At 51.4% G+C, this 11872-nt stretch overlaps 4 protein-coding genes across 4 annotated transcripts; 2 read left to right on the top strand and 2 right to left on the bottom strand.

Moving 5' to 3' along the window:
- Positions 1 to 358: 358 nt before the first annotated feature.
- BO79DRAFT_139347 (KH domain-containing protein) lies at positions 359 to 1507 on the top strand (the record flags this gene model as incomplete). The annotated part of the gene is made up of 2 exons (XM_025678191.1): positions 359 to 746; positions 813 to 1507. 2 exons carry the CDS (start codon positions 359 to 361, stop codon positions 1505 to 1507), a joined length of 1083 nt encoding a protein of 360 aa, XP_025543211.1.
- Positions 1508 to 1790: 283 nt separating this feature from the next.
- Positions 1791 to 2310, top strand: BO79DRAFT_64465 (uncharacterized protein). The gene has a single exon (XM_025689544.1). It carries the CDS (start codon positions 1935 to 1937, stop codon positions 2217 to 2219), a length of 285 nt encoding a protein of 94 aa, XP_025543212.1. The 5' UTR covers positions 1791 to 1934; the 3' UTR covers positions 2220 to 2310.
- A 1465-nt stretch (positions 2311 to 3775) lies between these two features.
- BO79DRAFT_139664 (putative LPXTG-motif cell wall anchor domain protein) lies at positions 3776 to 6516 on the bottom strand (the record flags this gene model as incomplete). The annotated part of the gene is made up of 2 exons (XM_025678202.1): positions 3776 to 5644; positions 5725 to 6516. 2 exons carry the CDS (start codon positions 6514 to 6516, stop codon positions 3776 to 3778), a joined length of 2661 nt encoding a protein of 886 aa, XP_025543213.1.
- A 4767-nt stretch (positions 6517 to 11283) lies between these two features.
- On the bottom strand, positions 11284 to 11773 carry BO79DRAFT_207477 (uncharacterized protein). Its single transcript, XM_025682176.1, has one exon. The coding sequence runs from the start codon at positions 11650 to 11652 to the stop codon at positions 11395 to 11397; it is 258 nt and encodes an 85-aa protein (XP_025543214.1). The 5' UTR covers positions 11653 to 11773; the 3' UTR covers positions 11284 to 11394.
- Between the last annotated feature and the right edge of the window lie 99 nt (positions 11774 to 11872).

The following is an 11872-nucleotide window of genomic DNA, read 5'->3' on the forward strand; positions in this document are numbered from 1 at the left end:
AAACCCCTCTGAATCCCATCCTCTTCGCCCCCTCTCCGGCCACCCAATCGACTTCCTGCTTCCCTTCCCGGATTTCGCAGATTAATCTTCATCTCTTCGGATTTCCATCGTCTTTCTGCTTCACTTTACGACTTTAGGTAAGAGCCTCATGTTCTCCGCTCCAATCCTGCGCGCCACCTCATTTGCCTCTTTGCTTGTGTTATCCCTTTACCGTGACATCTCGCGAAAATCATCACTCCCCTCCCGTGTGCCAACACTAATTCGTGGGAAAAGCTCCGTCAACGAAAAACCTTACCTTTTCTATCCCCAGATTTTTTTCTATCGCCCAAACCTCACCATTCCTCTTTTTACCGACATAATGGACCCTACCGAGTTGCACGATACCACCATGGTCGACGAGACCTCCCCGAACAACGTCGACATGATTGACGATGTCGACATTGAGACGACGCCCAAGACCGAGGAAGAGTACGCTCAGTCTATGCTGACTCTTCGCGCCATCGTTTCGTCCAAGGAAGCCGGCATCATCATCGGCAAGTCTGGCAAGAACGTTGCTGACCTGCGGGACGAAACCGGCGTCAAGGCTGGTGTGAGCAAGGTTGTTCCTGGTGTTCACGACCGCGTCTTGACCGTCACTGGTCCTCTGAACGGCACTGCCAGAGCCTATGCTTTGGTTGCCAAGGGTTTGCTCGAGGGCGCCCCTCAGATGGGCATGGGTGGCATTGTGTCCAACAATGGAACTCACCGTAAGTCATCCAAGTTTTTCTACTAAACGACTGCTTGCTAGTTACATGAAGCTGACTCTTGTGTAGCCGTTCGGCTTTTGATCTCTCACAACCAGATGGGTACCATCATCGGACGCCAAGGTCTCAAGATCAAGCACATCCAGGATGCGTCGGGCGTGCGCATGGTCGCGCAGAAGGAAATGCTCCCCCAGTCGACCGAGCGTATCGTCGAAGTGCAGGGTACCCCCGAGGGTATCGAGAAGGCCGTCTGGGAGATCGGAAAGTGCCTGATTGACGACTGGCAGCGCGGTACCGGTACTATCCTGTACAACCCCGCCGTCCGTGCGTCTGTTGGAACTACCCCTAGCACCAGCACCATGAACCAGAGCGTCGGCAATGGCTACAACAGCCGTCCTTACAACCGCACCGGTAACGGTGCCGACTTCAGCGACCAGTCCGGTGGCTACGGCAGGCGATCCAACCCCGACACCAGCAACCGTGGTTACCCGCTTGTCACCGAAGATGGCGAGGAAATCCAAACACAGAACATCAGCATCCCCGCTGACATGGTTGGCTGCATCATTGGCAGAGGTGGTAGCAAGATCACCGAGATCCGCAGGAGCTCTGGAGCCCGGATCTCCATCGCCAAGGCTCCCCATGACGAGACGGGCGAACGCATGTTCACCATCATGGGTAGCGCTCAGGCCAACGAGAAGGCTCTTTACCTTCTGTACGAGAACCTCGAGGCTGAGAAGACCCGCCGCAGCCAGCTTCAGGAGTAAACGACCAGCACAGCTTCGCCCTCTCTTCACCCGCTCGACCCTCGATGAACATTCTTCCCGAAAAACTCTAGTCGCGCGATAACCACTGCCCCCTCTTGTGCTACTCCTTTTTGATTCTTGATGCTGTCGTTTTCTCATACTATCATATTCTCTGTTACTCTATAATTCCTCTCGTATGTGGAGCTTCTTGGGCTTTGCAAGAAGCCAGAGCCTGCTGAGGCGGACCATGCATGCCTGTTAGATACCAGTACTATCTCCTTGAATGAACCGCACTCGGAACCAACGACATCATGTCCTCCCACTGATGTTCCTGACTTCTCCCTTCTTTCCCGCCCGTTTCGTTCCGTATCCTACCTAGTCTTGCCTTTCCATCACCGTTGATTGAAAAGTTGCTCTCTTCCTTATTATCCGAAACCTCAAACCTACAATGAAACTGGGATCCGCCCCCCTCACACAACTCGCAATCTTTTCCACACCGTCCCCCTACTCGCACTGCCTTTGTTCCGTTCCACTGATCCTCTCTTCTTTTCTTGTCGAGCAACTATCCTCACTTACCTGTCACATGAAACATCTAAACCCAGGAGGGGCTACCCAGCTGTGTTTTTCCCTTATTATCTGCAAGGGTCCCTTTCAAATTTCATCTCCGGGCTTCTCAGGCATGTACAATCAGGGACCAGGACTATCGATACTACAAAATGAAATGAAAACCTAGTGTGATGGAACATGACCATTCTTTATGCCTGTATGCCACTGAGCAGTAGACGTAGATTTATCACTCTTACCTATCAGTGCTATCAACGAAAATCCCCTCTTCACTCTCCCAGTAACTAAGAACAGACACATAACGTCATCCCACAGAATAAGCAAGATCAGTCACCTGACCACCACACCCTCCCGACGATCATCTGATCCCAGTTACGTTGCAGAAACTTGAAGAAGAAAATGAAACCACATGATCATCTGACCTGACCTCAGACGAACCGAACCAAAAATGACCGAAGCCCGTCCGTCGATCATCAGTTGACTGGCTGACTGATTGAAACTAACTAGTAACTTACAGTACGTAGTAAGTAGTTTTTAGTACCTAACTAACCTACCTAGGTAGTAACTAGTTAATAGTCGATCGATCGATCTACAGGAAATTGTCCGGCATGGGTTGTGTGCCATAATTAGTATCAGTATGGATGGATGGATGGATGGATGGATGAACTGATAGATATGCATAATACTACAGAGCATGGATATTTATTCTTTACTAAGTACTTAGTGGTAATGGTAGTAGTAGTAGTAATTCGGATTGGTTCAATCGAAAACACGAAACACTTACTACTATGTACCAACTATGTAGTGATAATACGAACTGTATAGAAGGGGTTCTCTGAATATACTACTAATCAGCTACCTGGGTTATCTACGGTTTACTTGTGGCAGGCTACGCAGTATTGGGGAAGCAAGAGATGCCAAAATGAGGTCGTATTCATCATGTATTGACAGGAACAGAAGGAAAGTAAAATAAGAAACAAGAAAAATCGTAGGAATAACATACCCCTTCTATGAGATCAAAAAGAAGGAAAAATGAACAGATAGCAATGAGAGACAATGAAAGGATGTGTACGTATGTATAGGAAAGAAGACAAGACAAATAATACCACCGAAGCACCAGGTCCAACAACACTCCGTTCATCATTCGGGAGAAATAGGAAAAGATATTAACGCGTGTCATCACCGCAAAGCCGAATATTTGTACATGAATAGATAAAATGGTAGGAAAGATGAACGAGTATCAATGACAGTGAGAAAAGAATAGGGTGATGACAAGACAAACAGATCGTGAATCCCGTTACTTATTGAGCTTGTGCCGTGTCGTAGTCATACCCTCTTTTGGGGTTGACTTGGGCAGCAAACAAGAATTTGTATGGATATGTAGGGAAAAAAAAATAGAAACACAATGGTCCGTGAGGGTCGCTTGAACGGAATGATAAGCTCGTACAATGCATTGAGTTCAAGAATGCATGCATGTGTTTTGGTTTGTTTTTGCAAGGGTCAGTCAGTCAATCAGGTCTTGAATCGGAAGTCCTCGTTAAAGATGCAGGCGGAAAGCGCTTCGTACACCTCGACATAATGTGTGCCTGGCAGGCCGCGGAATACAATGAAAACAAAGTAACGCCGGCTGAACTGAAAATAATACCAAGATTGAGTCGCTGCGTTATAAGGTAGGTGGAGGGCGTAAACGACGTGGAGTTTTTTGGAGATAACGGACGCAAACATTTAGTCAACGCGCTGATCGAGACCATTGACGGCCTCATCAGAAACGGCCATCGGCCGCTGCCGAAGACCAAATCGTCGCGCTCCAAGGCTATTCGCGCGCAGGCGGTTCTGCGCAATCGGTGTGTAGCTAGCAGCCAGCTTTTGCGATGGGGCGATGATTCTTGTCTGCGAAGGCTCCTGGCGAGGGGTAGTGGACATGGCGTCCTCGATTGGCATCTCACCACCGAGAGCGGCAGAGCCAATACCAGGAGACAGTCCATATCGACGTGAACCCGCCTGAATGTTGGAGCGGGATGTTGCGGGGACATAGCCGGGCGTTAATATGCTCCGACGGAGCGGGATCGCTGACTGCGAAAGTGTCGGGGTACGAGGTTGAGGGAGCTGCGACGGTTGGGATGGGGTTGAATATCTGACATTTCGCTCAGGACTGGAGTCGGCTATCGATTGCGACGCCGTATATCCATGCGAAATCCGTTGCCGGGGCGAGACACGATATGTTGCTGCTGGGTTGGTGATGTCTGTCATGCTTCTTTGAATTGATCGAGGTTGTGGACTTTGATCCGGCGCATTATCGTCGTCGGTATGCACCCTCTTGGTCCGCAACGATGTTGAGAGTCGGCTCAATCGTCTCACAGGCGCCGAAGATCCAGGCGACTGTGTCAGTTTGGCATCTGGACCCTGATCGGTGCCCTTGTTGTTTTGGTTGTCTGAAGCCGCGTTGTTCGCCATGCTAGCCCGACGTGCCTCTAAACGGCTGGTGACTCTGCTGTTGCTCTGCCGTCTGGAAAGGCTCTCTGGCTCCTGGATTGTGCTTCGGCGGAATGGAGGGGTAGGTGTAATCGTATCGTCGTCATCGTGGCCATTAATTTGTTGTTCATCCGCTTTTACCTCCAGGGCTGTGGACGGCTGCCGGCGAAGCTGATCATCAGACAGTGCGAGACACAGCTCAGTTAAGCTGCGGCATACACTGTCAGCCTTGCGCCTAGCTTGTCTGTCTGATGGAAGGTAGCCATTGACAATGGAAACACCACCCGATGGGGCCTTGTTGGATGACAGTAGGGTAGACAGCGCAAGCGCATCAGTAACAGTGACTTCCAGGGCTGCGTAGACTTCGTTACCCAACACCTCCTTTGACTTGGTCAAGGCCGATTGTAGGAGAGGATGGACCGGACTCGGGGCCGCATTCTGGTCGAGATCGCCTGTTGCTATACTGGATTTGCGGCCGCGCCTCGGTGAGGATGACACCGTAGTAACCGTCGTGGTCGCAGTGCGTGGTCGGTCTCCGGATGCAGATGATATCGCCTCCTGGGATGAGGGCGGAAGCTTGCCAGTTAATTCTAGCTTCTTGATCCGCGATTTTAGATCTTCTAACTCGTCCCAGACAGTAGAAGGTGCGTTAGTCGACAAGGTTGACTCCGTTCCATCCTGACGGGACCGGTCGGGCTCGAATCGGGCGCGTTCCGTGGCCTCGGAGCTGGACGGTTGCCGACTGCTTCGGATGGTTGAAAGAGCGGAATGTCGATATGCTCGCGACTCGTGCAATGAGCCCCGTCTTTCGAGGTGCGATTCGGGGCTGTATGGGGAGGGTTCTGGACTGGTGCGACCCAATCGGCTTCGAGGGAGGCCAATGGTAGATCTTGAGCCAGAAGCATACGCCAAAGAGGATGAACGACTATGTTCATCCAGCGGATGGGCGGACGCCGAGTAAGAGTATGATGGTACAGAGGTGTGGGGGGTGGATGGCGGATCATTTTGGGAATGCAAGGGGTTGTCGTAGGTATTCAAGCGAAGTTGCTCCGGAGAAGGGGTCTGTTCGGCGACCCGAGAAGTTGGAGAACGCAGCGCACTACCGGACATTCTGAATCGCGACTGTAAGTTTGTTACAATGGCCTGGTCAGTCTACAGGATACCAATTTATTGACAGGAATCACAGGTCTGGTGTTACTTACGCGCCGGAGTTCTGAGCGCCCCAGCGACTCACGACGGTCGGAGTCTGATCTTGCGATATTCAAAAATACATCCTCATTTTTGGAGCGAAAATCGTCCGCGACTGGGGTTCTGTTACCGTCTCCCTGACGATCGAGGCCGTTCATGGCGCGATTGCGCTCGTCAGCAAGCAATCTCCCTTGGGAGTATGTCACGGTGGATGATGGCATGATGCTCTTCACGTCCGAAATCGACTGCTCAGCGTAAAGGGACGACTTTCGACGCTTCGTTGCATTGGGACTCAACACACGGACGGTCGAGTTGGCGTCCAGGGGCCGCGCGGCGTCGCTATCCTTTTCTAGAGCCCGTCGCGGCGACGGTGGTTGCGAATTGAGCAGCGCCTGATCGCGAAGGTGGGACAGATGGAAGTTGGGGACGGAGCGCCGGGGGCTGTCATACAAGAAAGTGCGCTGGGGAGTAGGGGACGGGTCGGGGCCCGGGGGCGTGTCGTCGCCGTTCAGCACAGAGGCGGCCGCGCTGAGGTGCGACGTCAGGGCTCGCTTGCGCAGGGGATACTGATATTCGAAGCTGAAACGGCTCTGCGGGAGGCGAGGGACGGGCGGAACGGAAGAGGAAGAGGAGGAGGAGGAGGGGAGATGCGACGCAACGGGGGTGGAAGCCGACGGCGAAGGAGAGGCAAAGGAAGCACTGGGTGTTGTTGTTGTCGGTGCTGAAGGAGAGTCGCTGGCGCCGGCGGATGGGCTTGTTAGCGCGGCTGCTTTGCCCGCGTCACGGGGATCGTCCGCTCGCAACATCATGGTGGCCACGGCGGAACTACGAAGGCTCGGGGTGAGCCCTCGAGCTCGAGTCTGGCTCCGTTGGGATTCCGGTGGAGTTCTGGGGCTTGCGTCCGGACGAGAGGCTCGCTGAGGGGACGAAGAACCGGTCAGATTTGGGTTTGTCTCTGACGTCGCTCCAGCACTGAAAGTAATGGTTCGGGCCCGATTCACGATCGAACGGCGACAGAGTGAAGCCGACGGATCCTCGAGCGATACATGGATGGGCGGGTGCACCGCGGATTCGGTTTTTCGCCGGCGTCGAGAGTTGAAACGATGGTCTGCTGGGGATGAGGAGAAAGAGGAGGAAGAGGAGGAGTAGGAGGAGTAAGAGGGGAGGGGAGGAGGAGAGGCTGCATTGCCAGCTCCTGCTGCGTCTGGGGACATCTGCAACTGCACCACCCGGTCAGGCATCCACACGCATTGTTCGATCAATCACTTGGATGGTCGTTTCCTCCAGTCATGAACCCGGGATCCTGAGGCGATCCGAGGCAACTGACACTGGGGAAAATTAATCTCAAACGTATAGGCGAAAAAAGTAAAAAAGAAAAACAAAATTACGGAGTGACAAGAAAAAAAAGAAAGAAAGAGGAAATAATATGATCTGTTTACTGAAGTGGACCTACAGGGTGGACATCATATATTATTATTATACTAGTTACGATGTGCAAATTAAAAATATCTACCATGCGATCTTTCTCTCTTTCGCTTCTCCTATCTACGTACTACTAATTATAACTGACTCGCCTTGAGGCTCCCAAGGGCGAAGGAAAAGAGGGGAAATGCCTGGGACGCCAGGGAATAAAAGTGGACAGGAGGTCAATTCGATACTAAAACTCGAACATAAAACGGCGGACGGAACGGTTGCTGGCGGGTGGCTGGGCTATTCTGTAACTGCTAACCTGCTTGAGCTGGTTATGGACGGGATCGCAGGAGGTCAGTGGGGAGAAGGAGTAAAAGAGAGAGGGGGGGAGAAGGAGAAGAGGGTGCCGGAGACAGACGGAGGAGGCGTCAGACCGGAGAATAACATCTATCGACAACGGATCTGTGATATCACCTCCTTCAAGTCTTTCAGATCGGATTGAGGCTGGCTTTCCCTGCATTCTGAAACCCTTCCGATATCAAATCTCTAAATCGGGTTCAGACTGGGCATATTCACATTCGTCCCTCCCCCCTTCAACGGTCCAGTTTCAACCCTACGCTCTTCGCTTAGCAATGATCCTCATGGTCCGTGTGGAAGGGCTATACCTCGAATTTTCTTGTTGTCTTCCTTCTGTGAAAATTTCGCCAGCAAGACATCATAGATTGTAAGGAGTGAACCATGGTTCACTCCCAACGTCCCGTGGTTGGATCACTGTCAAGCTCGCTATCCTCATGTTTTGATCGGTAAAGATGTCTTATAGTCGAGTCACGCTGGCATTCGCACACACAAATGCAAGTAAAATGCGCACGAATTTAGAAATAGAAAAAGATAGAGAATGGTTCTTTCTATCTGAAGGGCCGCCTTCAGCCGCGGCTCGCGAGCCATTATAGGAATGCTCTATGTCAAACCATCGAGGGAATTCTACCCACTACACCATAGATCATACCGTACATCGTTCATGACAACAGCCGTAAACAGATGTTCCATTCAGAGACAGACTATAGTCATCTCCCCCCCGGCTCTAGCTTAACAGTGGAAGTCATAATATCAATCGGATCCTGAATAACTCTTGTGACTACTCGTTTGCATGCGTTTGGTACTGTACGTCCGGCTTGAACGCTAACGTCTCGGACAGCAGTCCAGGTGACCACAGCCCTTTGAGACTGGGCCAGAGCAGGTTTAGAAAATCGGTCGCATTAATCCGGGCCGGGTTTTCCCCCGTATTGGCCTTAAATGAGGGCCAGCCATAGACCGCGTTCTAGCCTGTGGCATCCGATCCCGAACAGCGAGCAGGACTATCTACTTACTAGTTGCTACGGCCGAATCCTTTAGATCTACGATTGGTGCGGTGACCGTGCTACAGCAGTTGGTCGTGTTAGGGTCTCAATTTCAAGCGAACCAAGACGAATCGTTAGCTTACCTACCACGCAGCCTGGTGCGAGACGTATATGAGGGAACGGCGCATTGACTTGCTGTCTCTTCGACTTTGAGTAGCTGGGGCCCTTTTATCGGTTGCATCCGAACAGGTGTAAACTGGGGCACTTCGCTTGGGTATCAGGACTCGAATCAAAACAGATCGACGGTCAATATAGCTCTATCAAGACATCATGGCATTAACCGATGAGGTAGCAACGCTGCAGTGGAGCGGACTCGCCCGTGCAGGCCGGTGCCAACGGCAGGAAATGCTGTCATGTGTCATGTACAAAGTAGCGCTCAGGATCAGTGACCGACTCGGTAGTTTCCGTCCACGAGGTAGTTGTTAGGTGGTTGAGACGAAACAGCACCACAAATCTCCAACCAACCTGGTTCCGCAAGCACCTGGACAGAGCTTGTTGGTTGGGGTAGCTCCTCCAACAAGATTAGGATCCAAACGTCAAATGATTCAGTGCGGAAGCTGCGAGGCTATTCTCTCGAAACAATCTATCTGAGGGACCTGTTTCACATTAGCTTGTCTAGCTGCTCGGGTTAGGGCCAGTTCTGTCATCGGCAGCAGATCGTGGTCACCAGGAGCTCCGGCTTGAAGGCGATCGATTCCACTTTATTCTGTAATTATCATGCTGCCTAGAATTATGTGCGCAACCGATTAGTCAAGAATAATGACAAAAGGAGAGATGACTGACTAAATTGTGAGTTAGTTGGCGAGGGGAAATTTTCGCCCACGTACTTCATAATCAAACCCTCCCCACAGCAATCACCGACGTGATGCCGAACGGGCGGTCCAAGTTCTATGGCTCCAACCAGTAACCAGAAGAGAGAGCCCTGGCCCCATAGTCTCAGATAGACATTGCTGCCACGTGGGATTGGAACCAGAAGGGTCAAGTTTCATCAATTGTCTATAAATCTGTGACATCAGTTGCAAGGACAGTTTGTGCATATCCATGGGATATTGGCCAGTAGATAGGGAAATCGAGCTGCGAGATTGTTGAGGGTTGACGGCCTGACAGGGTAGCACTGCACCTGCTGCTGCTGCTGCTTCTGCTGCTGCTCGTTTCTATTTTTGAGGAGCCGTAAGCGCGGCAGTCTTCGGTCAGCCGTAGACAGTAGTAAACTAGTGGTTGACCGATAGGATCCTGGCAATTAACGACGCAATGCAATGCACATCATTGAATAACAAGACCCCATGATTGACCTTAGGTTTGGCATTCAAACGAACATCATTGCGTACACCCACCATGGTCGTTGAAAATTTGAGACCATAGTTAGCTGGGACCAATTCAATCACGTCAAGCGGGCGTTGATCGTCCACGGTCGCGAGTGTTTGATAGGCGGGCGGCGTGTGACGGAGGATGTCGCACACGTGACTGCGAGCCCCATCCGGAGGCGGACTAGTGGCTTAGCATTGGATTGGCGTGTTTCAAGCCGGGCTGAACCCCTCCACCGCCGTCCCCATTGGTTTGACTTAGCGCGCGCCCTCTTTTGCCTGCGTGTTTCAGCTGCAGTGGCCGATGGCGAGGTTTGCAGGTCCGGAAGTGTGGTAATGATCCTATCCTTGGGTGTTTCCGAGATGGTTGATACGGGGACTGCGGTTGTCGAGCGCGCCGGTTGAAACAGTGAGATGATACATCCTGCTGAAGGAACCACAACAAATCATCCCGTTCAAGAAAAGAAAAAGCAGAATCCGACCTCTCTTTTCGTTGCGGCGGAGTACTAAGCACCAACCGTGCCGCGGTTTCTCCTCGTCCCACACTGCCAATAACGGACGGTCCACCGTTTCCAGGGGCTTGTCTGGGAAGGTGGATCGCTTCAACTTAGCCCCAGTCAAGTCAGCCTTTGCGTTTCACCTTAGCCTGTGACCCTCCGCGCCGTTACCTGTTTCTCATAGGCTCGATGCCAGAGAGAGGTCCCTGCTGAATCGCCATCCGCATCTAGTAAAAAAGCGATTCTACCCCTCAAAGTTGTGTGTTCTCTTAAGTTCTGATCTCTTGCAGTCTGCTTTCTCGTCCGGTTTGTTTTGGAGGGGGTTGCCCGTGCTTTTTTCCTGCTTCTTTTCGTTGTTGTCTTCTCTCTCAAGCCGGCTTGACCACAAAGAACCCTTTGATTAAGCATCCAGCAAACAACCTTTCTGCGCGAACCGTGCACTCCCCCAGCGGGTCGGACAACCTCCCCAAATACGGTATTATTATTGTTGTGTGTGCAGAAGGTTGCTTGGATACGTATCCTGCCGGGTCTGTCTGATTATTACTACCCTCGTGGGTTAAACAGACAGTATTTTCTTCTGTGTGACTTCTGGAAGTCTTCTTAACCATTTCTTTTCTTCTGATCTTCTTCTACCCTGACCGATTGTCCACACTCCTTATCGCTGTACGCCCGGAGCTACCGTCGCTACGAGCTCTACAATTGTTTGCCCGGTGTACGGATTGAAATTCTTTCTGGAGTCACTACTCTTACCGGCATATTTGATCCCAAGCCTCACTCCGGTTTTTGTTGAGGCTGAACGGACCATCTCCTTCAAACAAGAGGAAGAGCTCTACAGGTATGTATACAGCTTTTATTTTTATTCAATTATTATTGTGATTTTTATTATCGTCCATGTTCCGGTTACGTTGCTGCTTTCCTCTTCTTCTTGGGTTTATGTCATCTCTGGGTCCTTTCACACTAGTCCCCCCATCGCACTTCACTGCCTCTGTTGGTTTGTTCCTGGACCAACTATCGTTTGCGGCCTTCCCAGTGGCACCCTATTGTGGAGACCATTTTACCTTTTCTTTTTTTTCCCTTTACCTTCCTTTTCCAGTCAATCGAATGCTTTTCTCCTGCATCTGGACTTCTCCGATGAGGACCTCAAAGTGGAAATGGGGAGACCTCGACAGAGTCTGCCAGATCTCAGATATGGGAAATGGGAGTGAAAGGAATTGAAAGATTGATTGAGAGTGTGAGTGCGAGCGTGAGTGAGAGAGAGAGTGAGAGAGCAAGAGAGAGCACAGAGAGCACAGAGAGACCCCAAAAGAAAATGCCCCGTCACGATTGCAACTCATGATGCTGGAGAGGAACCCCCAGTTGATTTTCATGACTGTTCTCCACCCCCCTTGTCGCCGTATCGGAACCTTACCCACTCGGCCATCCTTTCCCAGTTTTTCCCATCCAATTCCTTCCGTTCCCTTCATCCCCCGGGCGATGGGGCCAACCTGAGTGGTTACTTGCCACGACCAGGCTGGAGGGGTGGAAAGGGAAGGAAGAGGAGGAGGATGCTGGGAT

The sequence above is a fragment of the Aspergillus costaricaensis genome (genome assembly GCF_003184835.1).
Source record: "Aspergillus costaricaensis CBS 115574 unplaced genomic scaffold BO79scaffold_5, whole genome shotgun sequence".
NCBI lineage: Eukaryota > Fungi > Ascomycota > Eurotiomycetes > Eurotiales > Aspergillaceae > Aspergillus > Aspergillus costaricensis.

Excerpts from the sequence above, each read along its gene's own strand:
- BO79DRAFT_64465 (XM_025689544.1), top strand. The coding sequence starts at position 1,935 with ATGAAACTGGGATCCGCCCCCCTCACACAACTCGCAATCTTTTCCACA.
- BO79DRAFT_207477 (XM_025682176.1), bottom strand. The coding sequence starts at position 11,652 with ATGAGTTGCAATCGTGACGGGGCATTTTCTTTTGGGGTCTCTCTGTGC.